General features: G+C 52.6%; 1 protein-coding gene across 4 annotated transcripts in view; it reads left to right on the top strand.

Moving 5' to 3' along the window:
* Positions 1 to 11555, top strand: part of VAV2 (vav guanine nucleotide exchange factor 2) — a 231062-nt gene extending 219507 nt beyond the window's left edge. For 2 of the 4 annotated variants that reach the window (XM_024251692.3, XM_054519341.2), the window contains 5 exons: positions 1401 to 1488; positions 2947 to 3070; positions 3946 to 4032; positions 4862 to 5016; positions 9358 to 11555. In XM_024251692.3, the coding sequence (XP_024107460.1) occupies positions 1401 to 1488; positions 2947 to 3070; positions 3946 to 4032; positions 4862 to 5016; positions 9358 to 9405 (502 nt within the window). In that variant the 3' untranslated portion in view covers positions 9406 to 11555. 4 annotated transcript variants of the gene reach the window in all.
* The last annotated feature ends 3636 nt before the right edge of the window (positions 11556 to 15191 follow it).

Here is a 15191-nt window from a genome sequence, read left to right as displayed (position 1 = left end):
AACGTTTTAAAAATAAATGTAGTGTAGCCTCAGTGTCCAGCATTGATAAAGTCTACAGTGGTGCACAGCAATGTCCTCAGCCTTCACGTTCACTCACCACTCTCCAGCTCACCCAGAGCAACTTCCAGTCTTGCAAGCTCCAGTCATGATAAACGCCCCATACAGCTGTCCTGTTTTTTATCTTTTCTACTGTGTTTTTACCATACCTTTTCTAGGCTGACCTCATGTTACAACTGCCTACGGTATTCACTAGGTCTGTAGCCCAGGAGCGATAGGCTCTGCCGTCCAGCCTAGGTGTGGGGTGTGCAGTAGGCTGTGCCGTCCAGCCTAGGTGTGGGGTGTGCAGTAGGCTCTGCCGTCCAGCCTAGGTGTGGGGCGTGCAGTAGGCTCCGCCGTCCAGCCTAGGTGTGGGGCGTGCAGTAGGCTCCACCATTCAGCTTAGGTATAGGGTGTGCGGTAGGCTCCGCCGTCCAGCCTAGGTGTGGGGTGTGCAGTAGGCTCTGCCGTCCAGCCTAGGTGTGGGGTGTGCAGTAGGCTCTGCCGTCCAGCCTAGGTGTGGGGTGTGCGGTAAGCAATGCCATCCAGACTTATATAAATGCACTCCGTGGCGTTCGTACAGTGATGGAAGCACCTGCCTGCATCTCTCAGGACAAGTCTCCCTGGTTAAACGCCGCCTGACTGTATGGGGGAGAGGTTTGGTTTGCCAGCTGCTTGCTAAGGATTTCTGCGTCCATAGTCATTAGGGACATTGGGCTGTAGTTTTCTGGTGATGTCTGTGTCTGGCAAGGGGGTAGGTGGCATTCGGGGGGGATATGGGGGCTCCTCTGTAAGGTCACATTTGAATTGAGACCTGAGGACATGAGGGGGCCTTGAGGACAGAATGAGGTGAGTGTCTGGCAGGGGCAGCAGCCGGTGCCGAGGCCCACACAGGCTTGCGCTCAGCACCTCTGAGGAGCAGGCCCGAGGCCTGGCCGGCCAAGCGGACATGCAGGGAACGATGTCAGGAGATGTCAGGGCTGGGCCCAGCTGCTCCACAGGGAGGAGGAGAGGCTTCTGGTGCCAAAAAGCAAATGAGCAGAAGCCTAGGACAGGAGGCCTCAGCAGGGCTGGAGGCCAGGAGAGGCGGAGAGCTGAGCAGCCAGGGGTTCCGGGCCCCAGACGAACAAGGAGGGCAGGCAGGCAGGCAGGTGGCAGGAGCTGTCTGGGGCTGGTGGCCCGAAGGGCTGGGGTAGGACAGGGCTGACAGGGAGTGGCCCTAGGGGCCGGGGACAAGGGGCTTTGCTGCAGCAAACACAGAATGAGCCTGGCTGCCAAGGGAGCCGGGGCCATGTGGCCCTCATGTGACTGCCGGGGCTGTGTGGCCCTTATTCAGTGACCACCGGGGCCATGTGTTTGCCCAGGTTCAACGATGAGGTGAAGCACATCAAGGTGGTGGAGAAGGACAACTGGATCCACATCACAGAGGCCAAGAAATTCGACAGCCTCCTGGTAGGTGACTTCCGGCTCCGGCCGGCTCCCACCCCAGCCACAGGGGACAGGTGCTTCCTCCCGGCCCTGAGCGAGTGGCCATGTTTCTTGTGAGGATTGAATCTTCCCAGTGTGGGAAAGATTTAGGGAATTGGTTTTTAAGGCACTAGGACAGCTAGAGCTATGTCACAGCCTCTTGAATTAGGACTTCTGACCCCCAAAGCTTGAGCAAGGTGGTTGACCCTGGTAAACAGTGCAGGGGTGGGGTGGGGGCAGCCCAGGCCACCAGCAGCCCCAGATTCCTCTCGTGCTTATCCTCCTGCGAGAGCAGAAACTGACGCCCAGTGGGGCTTCCAGCTGGGGCCTAGCTGGGTAGCCCCGTTACACATGTATGGCTTCAAACAGCTTCTTCTCCAACTCACCCCCACCCTCCGTCCCAGCCAGAATGCAGTTAGAGGCATAGTCCTTGAAATGATTTTAAAGTTATGCCTACATTTTCTTTTCTTAATTACAAAAGTTGTATATATTGAGAACTCCTGATTAGAGCCCCCAAGCTCTTAGCTTCCCCGCTATGGCCACAGAAAAGCACAAGGTCAAGCAGAAATCCATAATTTCGGGCTGAGTGTAGTGGCTCATGCCTGTAATCCCAGCACTTTGGGAGGCTGAGGTGGGTGAATCACTTGAGGTCAGGAGTTCGAGACCAGCCTGGCCAACATGGCAAAACCCCATGTCTACAAAAAATACAAAAATTAGCCAGGCATGGTGGCACACACCTGTAGTCCCCGCTACTTGGGAGGCTGAGGCACGAGAATTGTTTGTACCCAGGAGGTGGAGATTGCAGTGAGCCGAGATTGTGCCACTGCACTCCAGCCTGGGTGACAGTGAGACTCCGTCTCAAAAAAAAAAAAAAAAAAAAAAAAAAATCCGTAACCCCATCCCCACCTCCAGAAAAACAAAAGCGGAAACCAATGTTCGCATCTCAGTGAGTCCTCAGGACCTCTCTCCACACAGCTTAGGTCTGGTTTATATTATATAAATAATAATGCTGGCAATACCCCAGCTGATTTTTAGCCGACTTTTCGAGGCCACAAACATTCACCATTAATGAATCTTTCCCTGGCTGATGGCCGCATGGCTGTCTGTCACTTGGAGATCTTGTTATTTCTAGAAGCTTACCGCAAGTGCTGGGTACAGAGTGTTTCCATTTTTTCCATTATAAAGGCTGTTGCAGTCAGCATCTGTGTTGGTCAGTCTTGGCATCTTTTGCAGATTATTTTTTCTAGAAACATTTGGGGGAGTTGCTGTTACCTTCGAGGTACTGACCACCCACCATGGGCTTGGGGGAAGTGGGGAGTTCTGAGGAGTCCAGGAGGCTAGTCTCCCCCACATGAACCAGGAGGTGGGAAAGGGAGGCCAGGTCACTGGGGGAGGACTTCCTGGAGGTGGCAGCAGCTGTGAGTGAGTGTGTACGCCCTGCAGGAGTTGGTGGAGTACTACCAGTGCCACTCACTCAAGGAGAGCTTCAAGCAGCTGGATACCACACTCAAGTACCCCTACAAGTCCCGGGAACGTTCGGCCTCCAGGGCCTCCAGCCGGTCCCCAGGTAACGCCCCGGCCCAGCCAGCACACCAGCACTCCTCGGAGGGGTCTGCCCTGGCCCGCTTCCCAGGGCCCAGATCCTGCCCTCACAGACCCAGGCCAGGAGTTCCACCCCCGGGAACACAGCCCCGTTCCCCCACCCCCAGTGTCACAGATGCTATCGTGTGGCATCTCCTGGGCCATGTGACAGGCGGGGACTCTGCACCTGCTCAGAATTGCTGCTCTGTGTCTTGGCTCCCTCACCCAGAGACCACCGGGGGTTGGAGGGGCCAGGTCCAGGCAGAGACCTCTGTGCATGGAGCTGTCACTGGTCGGAGAGAAAAGGGCAGGCCTACCTGTTCCCAGATCCCTCCCTATGCCCAGCCCCTGGGCCTCCTCTGTGAGAGGCAGCCTGTTTGCAGATTGGACTCCACAGCTCAGACCAGGGAAGGCCACATGGAATCAGGGGCAGGGGCAGGCCCCGAGCATGCGGCTTCCCGCTCAGGACTGTGTCCAGAGTCACCCTACGTCCTCCAGCCCGTAGGGACCTGCAGGGCCATGGGTCCCACACAGGCCAAGCTGGACAGGAGAGGAACAGCTGGCCTTAGTGAGCACCTGCTGTGTGCCAGGCGAGGGCATGAGAGGAGGTGGTCCCAGTTTGCTCTCAAGGACACAGGTGCAGAGAGTGGCTCCAGGGTAGCTCAGGTGTGGCCGAGCGGCACCTGTGCCTGGGTGGGGCTTGACAACCCGTGCTGCCCCCTGCCTCATTTGCCCCCCTGTAGGGCCTCTCCTGCCAGAGGGCCTGCCCCACCCCATGCCCCCTGGCCTGTAGCTGTGCCCACCGTGACTGTGCATGGATGCCCTGCTGCCCGCCTCACGTTCTCTCTCGCCTCTTTGCAGCTTCCTGTGCTTCCTACAACTTTTCTTTTCTCAGTCCTCAGGGCCTCAGCTTTGCTTCTCAGGGCCCCTCCGCTCCCTTCTGGTCAGGTACCGCTGCTCCCCAGGGCGTGGGGGGACCGGGCCTGTGGCAGCTGCCTTGGGAGACCCAGCACGGAGCTGCCCACTGGCCCCACAGCCCTGCCTGACGTGGCCACAGTTGTCCGCAGTCTGGCACTGGGTGGAGGGGAGGAAGGGGCTGGGAAGGCCGGGCAGAGGCTGCTGCGGGCACCTGAGGACACGTCAGGCTTGGCCCCGCCCTTGTCACCACCCACCCCCTGTGGACATACCCACCCTGATGGCCACTTCCCCAGCCCCATCCACTGCCATTCCTCCTTGTTCATCAAGAGCTTTGCTTCTGGTAGCAGAAAGCAGGTGGCCACGAGGAGGAGCTGTGGGACTTGGGTGCAGGGAGGAGGGGGTTTCAGTCAGCCCTGACCTCATGGCTTTCGGCTGCCAGAGTCAAAGTCCCTTACCAGCAGCTGTGTGTGTTTCGCCCTCAGCCATGGTCATTGTCACCAGTCTATCAGGATTCTGCGTCTGGGCCAAGCTGGTTCCTCTGGGTTTCTGGTTGGATTTGGGCTCCGGAACTGGGGGACCACTGGAATGATGATGGTCAAAGCCTGGGCACCTGCTCTTGTCCCTAAGAACATCCTCGTTGCAGGGATTTGGATGTGCTGTTTCCCCAGACCCAGAGGGCAAGGGGCCCTGGGACTGGAGGCCAGTGTGTCCCTCCAGAGCCTTTCTGCTTGACATCCTTCCTCTCTGGGTACAGAGCAGGGTTCTGGGCACTAGGGGAGAGACCCAGCTTGGCCCAAGGGCCTCCTGGATCCCTGGGCTCCTCCTGCAGCTGTGTGACGCTGCCCATCTCCCTCAACAGTGTTCACGCCCCGCGTCATCGGCACGGCTGTGGCCAGGTACAACTTTGCCGCCCGAGACATGAGGGAGCTTTCACTTCGGGAGGGTGACGTGGTGAGGATCTACAGCCGCATTGGCGGAGACCAGGGCTGGTGGAAGGGCGAGACCAATGGACGGGTGAGTGGCCCCACCCTGAGGGTGCAGGGCTGGCCTCGCTGCAGCCCCCACCTGGTTGGGCTCAGGCAGACTAGCACCACAGCTATGTCCACACCCCAGGCCCTGTCCCAGACACCCTCTGCAATCTCCCGCCTCCTCACAGCAGCCCAGAAGGTTGGCATTCACAGGGGGAAACCGAGGCTCCAGATGTTTACCACAAACCCAAGGTCACACAGCCAGGAATCGGCTACAGAGGTCTGATGTGGATCCAGGCTCCTAGGACCCCCCCACCCTGTTCCAGTTTTATTCTGGGCTGCCCTCATAGCTGCACTCGCCAAATTACTTGCAAGTCCCCAAGCTCTGTTTGCAGGAAGGGAAGTCACAGGACTGAGGAGGACACGGTGTCCTTGCTGGGCTCCTCCTGCCATTCTCTAAGGCCCCATCTATGCCCTGGTGAGGCAGTAGGGATACAGTGTGTCCCCAATCCCTTCACACTTTCCCAAGTGCCAGGTGGGCCTAAGAGTGCCCTGGCCACCCTAAGATTCTGCATATGTCCATGGCCTCTTCATCCCAACACCCCATCTGGACCTCTAGCTTTGACCCATGTGTCTCAGTACCTATCCATCCAAGCACCAGAGCTCCCTGTGCCACCAATTAGAAAATGCCCAGCTTTCTCTGTGAGCTGCAAGCTGCACAGGGCAGGTGCATGGGGCTTCAGAGGGCCAGTTAACCTTGGCTCCCAGTGCTGACCCTTCCATTGTCCAGTGGCCGGAGCTGCTCTGCCTTCACCTATCAGTCTGCCCCTTGGAGGCCCTCAAGTCTGATCCATTTTTTACCCAACTGCCCTGCAGAAGTGTCAAGGCTAGTGAGGCTTAGGTAGCCCACCTAGGGGGCTGGGACCACTGGTTCTCAAAGTGGTCCTTGTGTGATTGGCATTAAAAGTCCCTGAAGCTGTAATTTAATAAGTGCATACCTGGGCCCTTTCCCAGATCCAGGTATTTGCTATACAGCATTAAGTTTTATAACAACTAGTTTGAGTATTACTGGATAATTCCTGTCAATTTGACCCTGTTACCATTATGAAACGTCTCTTCTTTTCTCTGGCATTTATTCTTGCTGTAGTCTCCTTGATCTGCTTTTGTGACACCAGCTTTCTTGGGATTACTGCTTTGTGTGGTGTATTATTTTCTCTCATACTACTTAAACTTTTCTATTTTTTTAATATTTAAAATGGATTTCTTATAAATAGTTGGGGAAGCCAGTCTGATCTGACAGTCTTTGGCTTTTAATAGGCATATATAGTCCATTTACATTTAATGTAATTACTGAGCTGTTTGGGTTTAAATTATCTAACTTTATTTTCTAGTTGTCACATCTACTCCTTTTTTCTTCTTTCCTGCCTACTTTTGAATTAATCAATATATTTTAAATTCTACTTCCCCTGCCCTACATTGGTTTGTTAGTTACACACTTTTTTTCTGAAGTGGTAACCTTAGACTAGAGATTACCTTAAATGAGTACTTTTTTACTATTTCCCAGACAATGCAAGGAAGGACCTTGTAACTTTTGATTGTATCCATTTTCCTCCCAACTTTTGTGCAAGTGTCGTCATGTATCTTAATTCTATATATATTCAAACCTTAGAAGACATTGTTTTTGTTTTTTTGTTTTTGGGTTTTTATATATATATATATTTTTTATTATACTTTAAGTTCTAGGGTACATGTGCACAACGTGCAGGTTTGTTACATATGTATACATGTGCCATGTTGGTGTGCTGCACCCATTAACTAACCTAATTTACATTAGGTATATCTCCTAATGCTATTCCTCCCCCCGTCCCCCTCCACAGCAGGCCCCAGTGTGTGATGTTCCCCTTCCTGTGTCCAAGTGTTCTCATTGTTCAGTTTCCACCTATGAGAGAGAACATGCGGTGTTTGGTTTTTTGTCCTTGTGATAGTTTGCTGAGAATGATGATTTCCAGCTTCATCATGTACCTACAAAGGACATGAACGCATCATTTTTTATGGCTGCATAGTATTCCATGGTGTATATGTACCACATTTTCTTAATCCAGTCTATTATTGTTGGACATTTGGGTTGGTTCCAAGTCTTTGCTATTGTGAGTAGTGCCGCAATAAACATACATTGGAGAGGATGTGGAGAAATAGGAACACTTTTACACTGTTGATGGGACTGTAAACTAGTTCAACCATTGTGGAAGACAGCATGGCAGTTCCTCAGGGATCTAGAACTAGAAATACCATTTGACATTGTTTTTGTTTTAGGCAGTTGTGCTTATTTAGATTTACCCCATGTTTACCCTTCCCAGGGCTCCCCATTTCCTCCTGCATTATTGGATTTCCACCCAACACCATTTCCCTGCTGCCTGACATCCCTTCTCTTTCATATTTTTTAAAGCATATCTGCTATTAATGAATTCTCAGTTTCTTTTGAATCTAAAACCATGCTTATTTCACTTTCTTTTTAAATATTCACATCGTAAAATGTTTGTAACATAATTTTGAAACAAAATTTCAAACGTATAATTTCAAAATTTCAACTTAAAAGTGTCAGTCACCTGCCCAGATTTACCAATTGTGAATGTTTTGCCCCATTTGCTTTATCATTTGCACTGTGTGTGTGTGTTTGTCTATTTCTCTCTAACTCATTTGAGAGTAAATTGCAGAAATCATGTTTCTTTACCCCTAAGTATTTCCTAAGACCAAGGACATTCCCCTTTGATATAATACAATTATCTAATCCACTGTCCATATTCAAATCTTACCAGTCATCCCAATCATGTCTTCTCTAGCTCTTCTCTCCTGGTCCTGGATCCAATCCAGGATCATGAATTGCATTGACTTGCTATGATCCTTAACTCTCTTTAATCTGGAATATTCCTCAGCCTTTCTCTGCCTTATATGACTTTTACATTTTTGAAGAGTTTGAGCCAAGTATTTTTATAGGATATCTCTCAATTTAGGTTTGTTTGATGTTTCCTCATGATTAGATTGAGGTTCCATTGGGAACACCACAATGGGGACGTTGGTACTTTCTCAGTGCCATAGTGTCCTGTTAGGACATGAATTATGCCAGTTTGTCTCATTATTTGTGACATTAACTTTGATCATGTGTTTAAGATTATATTTGCTATGTTTCTACTGTGAAGTTACTGTTGACTGTAATTAGCAAATAATTTGCAGGGTAATACTTTGAGGTTAGGTAAATATCCTGTTCCTCTTCAAACTTTCATGTACTAGTTTTATCTTCCCTTGATGAATTTTATCCTATTATTTCTATTATGGCTGAAAAATAGTGATTTTTTTACTATCTATAGATATTAGTTGGCATTCTGCTGTAAGGAAAACTTTCTTTTCTCCTGTACTTATTCATCTTCCCCCAGGAATCAGTCGTTTTTCCAAGGAGACCTAGTTCCTTTTTGTGAGGAGTTGTTTTGAGTTCATTTTTGAAGTTCATTTGAAGTTTTGAGTTCATTTTACTATAATGTGCCTAGGTGTGATTTTATTTATTCTGCTTAAGATTGGCAGAGATTTTTTTGAACCTGTGGCTTGATGTCCATCACTTTTGGAAATTTCTCAGCCAGAATAGTATCTGCAGACAGCGTGTCTGTTCCATTTTCTCTCTTTTCTCCTTGTAGGACTTCATTCACAAGGATGTTAGAACTTTTTACCATGGCCTCATTTTATTTCCACAATTTTATGTGTTTTTCATCCTTTTTTCTCTCTGGTTTTCTATCTAGTCACTTTCTAGTGACCTATCTTACAGTTTATTTGTCTTCTCTTCTGCTTTGTCTAAATCCCTCTATTGGATTCTTCATTTCATTCATTGTATGTTTCAGTTCTAGGATTTCTATTTGATTTCTGATTTAGTTTCTCTGGTAAAATTGTCTGCCTTTTCATCCGTTTTCTTAAACGTACAAATTAGAGTTATTTATCTCCCCTGACAGATGACCTCAATACCTGTGGGTTGATTTCTACTGCCTGCTTTTTCTATTGGTTTTTGTCATTTGGTCCTGACTGAATGCCAAGCTTGTGTATTAAGAAAAAACTGTAGTTGTTCTGGAGGACGTTCTTTTCCTCAGGAGGATTTATTTTTTTTCTGACTGGCAGCTGGAGGGTGGGCAGATCATCTTAAACTGGCCAAGGGTGGTGTTTTTCTGGGTTGCTCTTACTCCCAGGCAATGGTTCCACCAGGTCCTTCCGAGAACTCTGGACTTCTGAAGGGCCCCCCATCTTCATGAGCCTCTACTTGCCGTCACCCCAACACAGACACGCACACACCTGCTTGCACACACACATACACACACACACACAGACACGATCTTGCCATCTTTTTCAGATTGGCTGGTTTCCTTCAACGTACGTAGAAGAGGAGGGCATCCAGTGACAGCAGGAACGTGGACCAGACTCGCAGATTTTCTTGGGAGAGTCACTCCAGCCCTTGAAGTCTGTCTCTAGCTCCTCTGTGACTCAGAGGGGAAATACCAACCTCCCAGTCTTCCACCGCCCACAGGGATAGGGAGGGTGTTGAGAATCCTAAACTCGAACCGTTTCACTGTCAGCCTGCCCTCGGCAACCCATCACTGGGTATGCTATTGTACATAGAGGAAACCTGGGCTAGCCCCACCCAGAGCGCAGAGGAGGGGGCACCAGCAGCGCTGCGAGCCAGGCTCTGGGTGGCAGCTGAGGCCAGAAGCCCATCGCCTGCCCCCGTCCAACTGAGATGGCATTCAGGAGCCTAGGTTTGAACAGCAGATGCTGTCCCAGGAAGGGCTAGGGACATCAGAGGGGACCTGCCCCCAGCCCCTCTGCTCAGCTCCTGGACTCAGCCTTGCCTGTCTTTTCCTGCTGCTCCCAGGGGGAGGTGTCAGGCCTCGGGAGGCAGACGGGACCAGAGCCAGGCTGTTCCCTGTGGGCCCACTTGCCCCACTGTGCTAGGGCGCAGGAGGAGAGAGCACTGTGGTGGCCCTCTGCAGCCACTCTGACTCCCCAACTCCCCTCCATGCCAGGGGCACACCCAGACCCCACACGGCAGGTCCCTCTCTTGGAAAGGGCCTTTGCAATGATGAAATTCCAACCCTGCTGCCCGGTCAGCGGTACTGTTTCCTGCCCTGTCTCTGAGAGGCCCTTTCTGGAGTCCTGGGAAGGTATCTGCCTGGCCCCGCTGCCAGGTCAGTACATCTTTTGTAAAAACCCTGAAATGGGCAGGGAAAAAAAACGGATTTCCCCTCTCTAGATCCCTGCCAGGTCCCTCTCCAGGAGGCCCCTCTGCTCTCCTGCAGGGTGGTCCCTGAGGGTCTGCCCAGCCTTGGCACGAGAGGTTGCTTCCAGCCCCTGGCAGGGCTTCCTTCCAAGGTCCCCTGCAGCCTACAAACTGGGCCTTGGGCGACTCAAAATAAGTGCTCTTGGGGGTGGCTCTACCCCATTACCTCCCCCAGCCACGACTCCTGGCCTTTGACCTCTGGCTGGGTTAGCCAGACCCTGGTTTCTCTACCCTGATGTTGCGTGAGACCTGGTAACAGTGTCTCCCTCCCAGCTCCTTGCCAAAGCCTCTGTTGAGACCTGGGCTTCCTGTAGCCCCTTCTCCCTCTGGCCAACCGCACAGCCTGTGGGAGGTGCCCGGCCCAGGTTGGATGTGGGGGAGGCTGGTCCCTGCTGTGGGTGGTGCTGGGGACCTAGGGGCTCCTTCTGAGGTTGGCCTTGTGGCCTCTGGGCTGTACGCCTCTGGGGTGTAGGGTAGAGGCGGGAGGAGTCATGGGGATGGGGAGCGGCAGGGGGAGAGAGGGGCCCCCGACAAAGGCTTGGGAAATGAGGGGAGGTGGAGGCAGGGCAGGGAAAGCGAAGAGTTGGCTTGGGAGAGAGCACCCTGGGGCCTCCGTGTCGGGGTATCCCCAGCACTTTGAGCCCTGCGGCCCAGCAGGTGCCGAGGATGGCGGGGAGGAAGCCAGCAGCCCCTGTGTTTACTGTCGTCAGAAAGGTCTTGTGTTTTGGTTTTGGGGTTTTTGTTTTGTTTGTGTTTTGTTTGGCTTGTTTATTTTTTAAGGGGAAAAAAGTTTGTAATTATTTCATCCAAATCTCCCATTACATATCTGTGAATAATAAGAGATTTTATAATAGCAAGAAAATGATGTATATTTTAGTTTGTTGACAAATAAGTCATCATGATCACAAAGGACACTGAGACAAAATAATTTAGAACCCTGGTTTTTGTGAATGTTTTTGTTTTGTGTTTGTTTGTTTTGAGATTTGTGTTTGGTTTGATTTTTGCACTGCACTAAGGCAGGAGGGTTGGAGGGCTGGGTGCAGCCTGGGAGTCCGATGGTTTTCAGCAGGAGACGGGGTGTCCCCTGCAGGGGGCTAAACTGCAGGGACCTGAGATTAGCTGTGAACATGTGGGAGCCCGATGCATGCGGGTCAGGTATCTGGGGGCCCCCCCAGCTGGCGGCAACCCCAAATGGACACAAACTGTACATTTGCCAATGGGTTTTTTTCAGACCGTGGTTTTTACTTGCAAATAAACCTGAGTTCTTTTCTGCAGGAGTGGTCAGCCTTTCGTGCCAGGGGAGGAGGGAATGGCTGGATTCTTCCACCTAAGTCCAGCAGGGTCTGTCTGACTGGGGTGCTTGGATCTCAGGGTGGCCCAACCTCAGCAGGGTCTGAGAGATACGGAGGTAATGGTGCCATGGCCACCTCCCGGCTGGCACAGCACCGTGGGTTTCCCATGCGGTACCCTGGAATTCTCCAGGTGGCATCAGGCATACAAATGGGATTCTAATTCCTGCCCCATCACTTGGGTACCTCCTGAGCCCCTGTTTCTTTACATGTATATTGAAGATAAAAATAGCCTCAGTGGAGTGGCACACACCTGTCATTCTAGCACTTTGGGAGGCTGAGGTGGGAGGCTGAGGTGGGAGGATGGCTTGAGCCCAGGAAGTTGAGACCAGCCTGGGCAACATGGCGAGACCCTGTCTCTACAACATTTTTTTTTAATAGTTGGGCATATGGTGGTGCACATCTGTGGTCCCAGCTTCTCGGGAGGGTGAGGTGGGAGGGTCGCTTGAGCCCAGGAGGTCGAGGCTGCAGTGAGCTGTGATTGCACCACTGTACTCCAGCCTGGGCAACCGAGCAAGACCCTGAATCTAAGAAAAAAAAAAAAAAAAAAAAACTCTCCAATTTGGTGGGTTCTGTGGTGTATGATAGAGAAAACCAAAATAGAAAATGAGAGATTTATTTCTCCTTCCCCTCATGGAGGACCATCCAGAGGCAGCAGCTCCTTTGCCTTGCCCTGGTCCCCGAGCCATCGGGAACCCTGGTTCCCCAATCCCTGATCCCCTGGCCTCAGGGGGGATCCTCTTTCCTCCTCAGAGACTCCTCCTTCCTGATCCCTCGTCCTCAGAGGCTCCTCCTCCCTGATCTCCCGTCCTCAGCCTGTCCTTCCCTCCTCGTGGCTGCCTCGTGGTCCACGGTGGCTGCTGGAGCTCCTGCCACAGGGCCATGAGACAGGACAGAGATCCCCTCACAGCTCTGGCCAGTGCCTGGTCAGGAAACAGCCCATTTTCTAGAGGTGGAAACTGAGGCTGAGATATGTGAAGTGACTCATCCAAGGTCACACGTGGCCCTTGCACAGCTCAGTCTGATGCCAGAGCCCACGTTTCTGTTTGGGCAGCACCCAGCTCCTAAGCAATGAGTTTCTGCCTCTCAGGCCAGCCCCTGGGTCCCCCACCCTTCCTGCAGGCTGGACCCTGGCCAGCCTTCGCCCCACTGAGGCTGCTGGGAGACGGACCCGATGGGCAGGGTGAAAATGCCCCCTTCTCCAGGAGCTTCCAACCCCGGGAACCTCTCCCTTGGGCCAAGCCTTCTTCTCCCGGACGCACAGGCTGGACCATGGCCATCTGACCCGCCCTCGCCCCCATTCACTGGTACGACAGCCGAGTCCCCCGGAGGGACCCCTTCCCAGGGCCGGCCCCACCCTCCTCACGCAGCCCTCTCTGCTGCTCCTGGTCCCCTGGGGTTGGCAGGCAGGTGTGGGTGCAGGGCGACCCCTGGACAGCTGATTGTGGAGTGGGTGTCCCAGGCTGGTGATCAGAAGGCTGAATCAGGAAGAAGTGATGGGGCCTTGCGTTCTGAGAGAAAATAAAATAGCTCCCATTTACTGAGTGTTTTCTTCTACCAGGCATGGGGGCTCTGGGCGAGCACATCCCTCCCCTTCCTCCATCCTTGCCATCCCTCTGTCCCTGCCTTCCCTCCATCCCTCCCCTCGCTCCACCCCTCCCCTAGCTCCGTCCCTCCCCTAGCTCCATTCCTCCCAGTGTTCGGTCCCTGCCCCACTCCGTCCCTCCGCCTCGCCCCGCCCCTCCGCCTCGCCCCGCCCCTCCGCCTCGCCCCGTCCCTCCCCTCGCTCCGTCCCTCCCCTCGCCCCGCCCCTCCCCTCGCTCCGTCCCTCCGCCTCTCCCCGCCCCTCCGCCTCGCTCCGCCCCTCCGCCTCGCCCCGCCCCTCCGCCTCGCCCCGTCCCTCCGCCTCGCCCCGCCCCTCCCCTCGCCCCGCCCCTCCCCTCGCCCCGCCCCTCCCCTCGCCCCGCCCCTCCCCTCGCTCCGTTCCTCCCATTGTTCCGTCCCTGCCCTCGCCCTGTCCTGGTTGGCTCAGGCTGCCGTGAGCGCTGTGGCTCAGGCCCCAGACCTGGGTGCCTCAACTCTGAAATCTCCTTCCTTATGGTTCTGAGGCTGGAAGTTGGAGATGCAGTACGGGAGGTCGTTGGTTCCTCCTGAGGCCTCTGCACGCTCATCCCAGAGCTCTCTCCCTCTTCTCATGAGGACCCCGTCCTCTTGGATTAGGGCCTACCCTCAGGACCTCGTGTCATCTCTTCAGAGTCCTTCTCAGAGTCACATTTGCAACAAGTTCTCCACGATGGCTTTGCAGCAAGAATCACTTCCACTCACTCCACAGTCCTAGGAGGGCCCACTCTGTGCCTTTTTGATGCCCGGGAGGAAACCAAACGGAAAAGCCGCCACCCGGGAAGCTGATATGTTGGGAGTGGGGAGGGGTTGGGGGAGAATTGAGGCAGCTCTGGATTGTTTTTCTTTCTGCTCCTTTTCTCTCTCCCCCTGCTTGTCCCTCTGCCCCGCTTTCCCTGAATGTGTTGCAATTTTCTACGGGACTCATACAGTCCCTACTTGACCCACTTTGGGTGTTTTCTTTTCTTTCTTTTTTTAAGCAATAGGGTCTCACTCTGTCACCCAGGCTGGAGTGCAGTGGCCCAGTCCTAGCTCACTGCAGCCTCACGGTCCTGGACTCAAGCAATCCTCCCACCTTAGCCTCCCAAGTAGTTGAGACTACAGGCACGTGCCACCCTGCCCAGCTAATTTTTTTTTAAATTTTTTGTAGAGATGGGGTCTTGCTACTTCACCCAGGCTGGTCTTGAACTCCTGGCCTCAAATGATTTTCCCACCTTGGCCTCCCAAAAAACCGAGATTACAGGTGTGAGCCATCGCACCCAGCCTAGGTGTTTTCTTTTATCTATTAAGTGTTGCAAAAAATATGAATTTTGTGCTTGTGCTAAATTTTCTCATTTATCCAATCAATTTGTATTGATTCCTTACCCGAGATTCAACGTTGAACAAGACCAACAAGGTCTCAGCCAGTTTCTAGTGGCATATCAGGCTGAGCTAACATGGAGGCCTCTCTCCCTCCACTGCCAACACAGAAATCCTTGAAAAAAACATGCATAAGGCATAGCTGAGCTGGAAAGAAGGGCCCATTCCAGAAAAAGAGAAATCGAAGCCAGAGGAGATATTGGGAGCTAACCCCGGGGCAGTCTCCGGGGTCTTGGCCCCTCTGGGCCTGGGACTGGTTCCAACACTCTCCTGGCATTGAGAACCACAGTTGCAGATCCCCCATGGCCAGAAGCCAGCACTGGGCCCCATGCATAAAGTTAAGCATCTCAGAGAACCCCCGCTGTGCAGAGGAGACTGACACACATGTATAGTTGAGAGTGTCTGGAAAACAAAGCCAAAATCACAGAGAAGGATAAATGTTTTAAAATATTTTTTAAAGTTTACAGAAACAGAATAAAAAGGCACACCATACCTCACGCCAAATGAACCAAGAATGGTTAACCTTGGAGTTCAAAGATAAAAAGTGATCCACTGGGCATCCAAGCAGAAAGAACAAGTCTC

This window comes from Pongo abelii, chromosome 13, assembly GCF_028885655.2.
Source record: "Pongo abelii isolate AG06213 chromosome 13, NHGRI_mPonAbe1-v2.0_pri, whole genome shotgun sequence".
NCBI classification, from domain to species: Eukaryota; Metazoa; Chordata; class Mammalia; order Primates; family Hominidae; genus Pongo; species Pongo abelii.
Note: the sequence above shows the minus strand (reverse complement) of the source record. Positions and strands in the feature narration are given on the sequence as shown.